Source organism: Alosa sapidissima, chromosome 6 (genome assembly GCF_018492685.1).
Source record: "Alosa sapidissima isolate fAloSap1 chromosome 6, fAloSap1.pri, whole genome shotgun sequence".
Classification (NCBI taxonomy): domain Eukaryota; kingdom Metazoa; phylum Chordata; class Actinopteri; order Clupeiformes; family Clupeidae; genus Alosa; species Alosa sapidissima.
This window is the reverse complement of record NC_055962.1, coordinates 4,680,884-4,687,895: the sequence shown is the minus strand read 5'-3', so window position 1 is coordinate 4,687,895 and position 7,012 is coordinate 4,680,884. Positions and strand designations below refer to the sequence as shown.

The 7,012-nt window shown below is 42.3% G+C and overlaps 2 protein-coding genes across 2 annotated transcripts; one reads left to right on the top strand and one right to left on the bottom strand.

The window, feature by feature from the left end:
* The first annotated feature begins 29 nt into the window (after window positions 1-29).
* Window positions 30-4,950, top strand: crnkl1 (crooked neck pre-mRNA splicing factor 1). The gene is made up of 14 exons (XM_042095171.1): window positions 30-217; window positions 589-741; window positions 852-943; window positions 1,074-1,232; window positions 1,347-1,513; window positions 1,713-1,891; window positions 2,011-2,181; window positions 2,395-2,586; window positions 2,951-3,010; window positions 3,111-3,191; window positions 3,292-3,531; window positions 3,645-3,746; window positions 3,944-4,192; window positions 4,397-4,950. The coding sequence occupies exons 1-14, from the start codon at window positions 170-172 to the stop codon at window positions 4,841-4,843; spliced, it is 2,340 nt and encodes a 779-aa protein (XP_041951105.1). The 5' UTR covers window positions 30-169; the 3' UTR covers window positions 4,844-4,950.
* Window positions 4,949-6,999, bottom strand: naa20 (N-alpha-acetyltransferase 20, NatB catalytic subunit). Its single transcript, XM_042095172.1, has 6 exons — window positions 6,869-6,999; window positions 6,478-6,502; window positions 6,261-6,351; window positions 5,693-5,828; window positions 5,464-5,609; window positions 4,949-5,294 (listed from the first exon to the last, which is right to left on the bottom strand). Exons 1-6 carry the CDS (start codon window positions 6,919-6,921, stop codon window positions 5,209-5,211), a joined length of 537 nt encoding a protein of 178 aa, XP_041951106.1. The 5' UTR covers window positions 6,922-6,999; the 3' UTR covers window positions 4,949-5,208.
* Window positions 7,000-7,012: the final 13 nt, after the last annotated feature.

Genomic DNA, 7,012 nt, shown 5'->3' with positions numbered 1-7,012 from the left:
TTGGTGGGAGGTCAAAGTTTGCGTCTGACGTGTTACGTCACACGTTCGCCAAAGTGTAATGGCGGAAACCTCACGCATCGAATACATGAGATAAGATTTTGTTTTTGAAACGCTTAATTAATCGGTTATTTGATTGTTTTTTACTGCTGATCTATAACACAATTAAAAAATGGCGTCCACCGCCGCAGGAAAGCAGAGAATACCTAAAGTTGCAAAGGTACTAACTTGTGTTTTTCTGGTCAATACAATTTAGCTTGTTAGCATAACGTTATGACAACGTTACTTATATTTTATGCAAAGCTAACGTCAATCAAACTATTTGCAGATGTTCAGTTAGTTTACAAGCAAGATGCAGTGTTGTGTTTCACCGTGTAGCACGTAGCCTACTTGTTAATTAACCATTCAAGAATTACTTCTACGTAGTTAACGCTGACTGACTAGCTAGCTTCGTGTAACTTCAATGCTCGTTGAATGCAGAGACAGATAACCGGTAGCTTAAGGTGTACTAAAGCTATTAAACTAGTGCCAATTTGAACTAGTGCTGCAACACTAGCTGATTTGTTTGGTTTGTGTTGTCTGTTATCATAGGTCAAAAACAAAGCCCCAGCGGAGGTACAAATCACAGCTGAGCAGCTCTTGAGAGAAGCAAAAGAGAGAGAACTTGAGCTTCTGCCACCGCCACCAAAGCAGAAGATCACTGACGAAGAAGAGCTAAATGATTACAAGTTAAAGAAGCGGAAGGTGAGTAAACGTTTATGAATATTTGTTCATGTTCTAAATGTTCGACCGTTGCCTGAAGATTTTGTTCATGTTCTAAATGTTCGACCATACATTTACATCACCTGTCATAGGGGTTTGAAGACAACATAAGGAAAAACCGAACTGTCATAAGCAATTGGATCAAATACGCACAATGGGAAGAGAGTTTAAAAGAAGTCCAAAGGTAAAAAGTTGTATGGATATTGTGGACAATGTGATCCCTTGAAATATAGCTGACATATGTAAGTCACTTGAAAATACCTTAGAGCTATTCTCTTTAGTGTGGTTCTAAAGATGGCTTTGATTGGTTCTAGGGCTCGGTCTATCTACGAGCGTGCTCTGGATGTAGATCACCGAAACATCACCCTTTGGCTGAAATATGCCGAGATGGAGATGAAGAATCGCCAGGTGAACCATTCACGCAACATCTGGGACAGAGCCATCACCATATTGCCTCGAGTCAACGCATTCTGGTGAGGTCCTCCCGTCTACTGTCTCCTTTCCATGACATATAGAGTGTATATTCAAAAGGAACTTTATATCACATCTCCTTGAATCCTGTATTGATTATTTGAACCTTTTTGTAGGTACAAGTACACGTATATGGAGGAGATGCTGGGGAATGTGGCTGGCTGCCGACAGGTGTTTGAGAGATGGATGGAGTGGGAACCAGAGGAGCAGGCGTGGCATTCTTACATCAACTTTGAACTGCGCTATAAGGAAGTGGAAAAGGCCCGTCTCATCTACGAGAAATATATCCTTTTCAAATTGCATTATGAGTGTATTTTCTGTGTAAATGGTGGTTATGAACAGGAAGTAGGCATTTTTCTGGCACCATGATGTGGTCAACAGGTTACCTAAAAGTGGTTGGTTATTGCTTAAAGTACTGTGCAGCACAGTGTACCATACTGGCACATCATCTAATTTGGTTGAGTTCCTTGACCACAGTGCACTTGTTATTGTACATCCAGAGGTCAAGAACTGGATCAAGTATGCACACTTTGAGGAGAAGCATGGCTACATTGCCCATGGAAGGAAGGTGTTTGAGAGAGCTGTAGAGTTTTTTGGAGAGGAGTACGTCGACGAACATCTCTATGTGGCATTTGCGAGATTCGAGGAGAAGCAAAAGGAGGTAGGTCATATAATGGATCACCTTTGGGCTATCAGTGCAGTAATTGTGAATAAATGTATACATGTAATGTAAATGATATTGTCATCAAATTCACTTTGTTGTCTTTTGTCTTTCTTTAGTTTGAGCGAGTCAGAGTAGTTTACAAGTATGCCTTGGACCGGATCCCCAAGCAGAAAGCTCAGGAGCTCTTCAAGAACTACACTATGTTTGAGAAGAAGTTTGGTGACAGGAGAGGAATTGAGGATGTCATTGTCAGCAAAAGAAGGTTTCAGTATGAGGAAGAAGTCAAGGTAAAGTATCCAAAGCGAAACCGCTTTGATTAAACCACACTTAAATTTGGTTCATAATCACACCTTTTGAATGCATTTTGCAGTCAAATTACAGTTTCTATTGTCTTGTATTATCAAATACAATATTTAGAGAATAGTGTTTTTTTAAGTACAAAGGGATTTTGTTAGTTGTGAAAATGTATGAGACAGTATTTGAGTACTTTGTCTGATTAGGCAAATCCCCATAATTACGACGCCTGGTTCGACTACCTGCGGCTGGTGGAAAGTGACGCTGACCCAGACGGTGTGCGAGAGGTGTACGAGCGAGCGATTGCCAACATCCCACCCATCCAGGAGAAGCGTCACTGGCGCCGGTACATTTACCTGTGGATCAACTACGCCCTCTATGAGGAGCTGGAGGTCAAGGTGAGGCAGACCACTTCCGTTTTCCTCTGAGTGAATTTTTTCAAATGTATGCGTTGCTGTCACACCTGGTGTAGCCAGTTCCATTGATTATAGTGGAAGCTAATTGTTGCAGCAGACGCTAACAGAATGTTTAAATGTTTGCTGTGAAATTCTGAGCAGTATTACATTTTGTCAAATTCCCACTATCGTACATAGTACCCAGTACCAACATATTTGGTTGTTTCAGTGTTTTGGTTTTGGAAATTGAACGAAATGTAATTTTTACCCAAGTAGTAGACAGTGATCCTTATATAAGATGAATGGATGTTGAAGTGTTGTTCAGTTGTATTGTTGAGTGGTTGCTCAGCATCTGTTCATTACACAGGACCCTGAAAGAACAAGACAGGTGTACCAAGCATGTTTGGAGCTCATCCCTCACAAAAAGGTATTGTCCCCTGATATGACCTTGAACATTTCACAAATTTGTTTTTTGTTACTGTGACAGTGAATGATGTAACATTACCATTCATGTGCACTTCTTCCAGTTCACATTTGCCAAGATGTGGCTGCTATATGCTCAGTTTGAAATTCGGCAGAAAAATCTTCAGGGTGCAAGGCGAGGCTTGGTAAAGTGTTCTCCCCTCTCCTCTATTCAATTCAAGTCCTTTTCACTTACTAATATGTTGTGGCTACTCACACTGAAGTATCACTGTTTTCTGTCAATAGGGTACAGCCATCGGTAAGAGCCCCAAAAACAAGCTGTTCAAGGGCTACATCGAGCTGGAATTGCAACTGAGAGAGTTTGACAGATGCAGGAAGTTGTACGAGAAGTACCTGGAGTACAGCCCAGAGAACTGCACCACCTGGATCAAGTTTGCGGAGCTGGAGACTATTTTGGGAGACATTGACCGAGCTCGAGGCATTTTTGAGTTGGCCATTGGGCAACCCCGTTTGGACATGCCTGAGGTACGGCTCCAATTATGTCCGATTGCTTCTCAGTCACTGTTTTCACTCCAGTCTGACACGAAAATGACTGACTACCTTTTGATGTTTCAGTAATTTGTATGATTTTTTTTAAGGTGTTGTGGAAGTCATATATTGACTTTGAAATCGAGCAAGAGGAGTATGACAATACAAGAGAACTCTACAAAAGACTGCTGCAGCGTACTCAACATGTCAAGGTATGTATGGTCTCACTTTATGTAGTGTCTACTAAAGTGGCATGTTAATTCTCAAGATATCATCTCAGCTGCCAGCTGCCTAAACAGATTTGCTTAACAAGTATAGGAATTGAATAACTGCACGGTTAGATTGGTTACCGCATTTCTTCAAACCCAAGTGGCATATGAACATGTTCTACAATGGTTGTTGCCTCCAGGTCTGGGTCAGCTATGCCCAGTTTGAGCTGTCCATTGACAGCGTTGACCGCCTGCAGAAGTGCAGGCAGATCTACGAGGAGGCCAACAAGGGCCTGCGCAGCTGCGAGGAGAAGGAGGAGCGCCTGATGTTGCTGGAGTCCTGGAGGGACTTCGAGCAGGAGTTTGGCTCGCTCACCACACGGGAGAGGGTCAGAAAGCTGCTGCCCGAGAAGGTCAAGAGAAGGAGGAAGCTGACTGCCGAGGATGGGGTAAGGAAGGCCATGTATGGGGTGTTGATGGTTTAGTGAAAAGGCTCCTTAATGCAGCTCTGTAACTTGTGGTTCCATATAAATCCATGTAGATGTTCCTATTTCATTTAGAGGATTAGATGTAAAACATGTAATGTATGGCAATGTAAAAGTGTCCTTTTGGGGTTTTTGGAGGAAACTTATTCTTTATTCTACCCTTACTAGTCGGACGCAGGCTGGGAGGAGTACTACGACTACATCTTCCCAGAGGACACGGCGAACCAGCCCAATCTCAAGCTTCTCGCCATGGCTAAGATGTGGAAGAAGAAGCAAGAGCAGGAGGAGGAGAAGGACGATGAGGAGATGGAAGAAGGACAGGAGGAGTCGGGCGAAGACCAGGAGAAGTCGGGCGAAGACCAGGAGAAGGAGTCAGACGAAGACCAACAGGACAAGGAGACGGAAAAGGATAAGGAGATGGAGGAGAGTCCTCTGGCCGGACCTAGCAAGGGCCGGGGGTCGCCACCAGCAGAGCCCTCAGAGGAGAACGGGTATGATGATCGAGATGACGAGCAGGAGAGCAGCAGCGAGACAGACAGCAGCAGCAGCGACAGTGATCAAGACGAAAAGAAGAAAAAGGAGGAGAAAAAGAGATCCGATTCAGAGGACGACTAATTCTTCAGCCCTTTTCCTTCACAAAACATGGACTTTTGGGACCCTATATACTGCTGAAATTCATTTCTAATATGTTTTTACAAGAAAATAAACAAAGAAACAATGTGCACAAGATCTCTTTATTTCAGATGCTTTCAAAGCAGCAGCAGTAGTATAAGAATCGTTATAGGTGTCCTCTCCTTGCTGACATATTCCGAGGGTGTCTTTTTTTTCTTGGGGAAACTAAAGGCTTAAATAGTGTTCACAGTGACTCTCAGGCATCAAAAAAAAAAAATCATTCAATTCTTCAAGCAAAGGATGAACTAATAAAAACATTTCCCCCAATATGGGTTGATACGATGCCTTAAAAGAGACACGGTCCTGTGCTATTCTATGTCCTCTGGTCGGACAGGATGTGGTAATGGGATAATTGACTTCTTCTCTGTGTCCCTCGATAGGGCCTTCCTCATATCTGCAAAGATAGACCAAGAAGATATGTTGATTGTCCACTATCACAAGGTGAATAATAGGTAATAACCCTACTAATTCGTATGTAACAATGTAGTAATCCAAAATGTGCTACTTGTTTGACAACAGTTGCACTTTTGGGATTTTTCTACCTGCCTAACACCAACACTTACCATATGCATCTTCATCTGGTTCACCGTTGCTTGCTGAGTAGTACTCTATAACTGTGCGATACACACTGTAACCTAACTGTTTGTACATGTTCACCGCCACTTGATTGGAGACGCGAACAAACAGGTCAACGAAGAAAGCACCTTTCCTAAAAGATCATGACAAAAGAAGATTAGCCAAAGCCACCTTTCTCTCACATATAATATTCCAGGACATCAGGTTAATGGATACCTCTCTGATATCTCCTCCAGCATCTCCATAAGTTTGGCGGCCAGTCCCAGCCGACGGAACTCTGGGGCTACGGAGAGTGCTGTGACGTGCCCGTGCCACTCCTCTCTGGCCACAGAGCCCTCTGCCTTCCCCATGACTGAGAGAATACAAGTCCATTTCTCATCAGTGCACATATCAGACATTACTGACCTTTCAACAATAAAAACAAAAACAATGCTTGAACGTTCTATTTGGGCCCCAATCTACTTCCTCTGCATTAAGATAACATATGGAATGTTAAAAAGGAAGTCTTGTGGGGCCAACTATGATGCTGATAATGTAACTCTCTTGAAAGGGTCCTCGACTGTTACGTTATTTATTCCTTCCCTGTCCTTCACTGGTATTTATTACATTGTCACAATTTGCAATACAAACAAAGAAAAAATACTATTTCTGTCTAATCTGGTGTTCATAATCAGTATACCATAGATAGTATAGATAGATCTGATCATCAAAACACAAACAATGCTAGTCATTGAACATGTAAAGTCCAGTTATCACAGGAGATCCAACCCTGATTAATACTTACTGTAACCCATCAGCTCACCGCCGGGTGCCTCTGCAACAACGAAATACTCCGGCCAATGGGCCAGGTACTGTAAGTAGAATGGTATACCATACTGCAAAGCAACTAGTAAAGGAGAAATATACCGTTTGTAGGCTAGTACACAACAGAAAATGATACAGGCTAGAACGCTCGTGAAAACAATGCATTCATTTTCTCCTGAGTATATAATAAAGGATACAGTCTCTGTCAGGGGGTCCAAATTGCTTGAAAAGAAAAGACAATGAATGTAAAGTTCACAGTTTAACGCACGGATGCAAATGCTAAAACCAGCTAGCTAACTAGGTAACGTGTCTAAGCTTGCCTGCCCTGCTGACTGTGGTTTCAACCATCTTCATCTACCTAATGCTAACGTTAACTAATTCAAATGGAAGAACTTACGTGTAATCAATTCCACAATTATTGTTTGTGATATCAATATATCATAATATAAGCGTCTTTGAGAGAAGCAGATTAATGTAGCTAGCAGCTAACAGATAACATTCGATGTAAGAAGCATTGTATTATTGCAGTGGCAATACAAATCTGAACAAATACAGTTGATACGGAAATGTGACGCATACTACACTTACATATTGTTAAATTTGAAAAGATCGTCGCAGTTAAACGCACGTAATGTTGTCATTTTGGCGTGTGTAGTTTGCAGCCAGGCTAGCCAGCAGCTATGACCTTTCAACTTTTACCCCCAGCGTCATTGGTGGTTTTGGTAAGGGGGA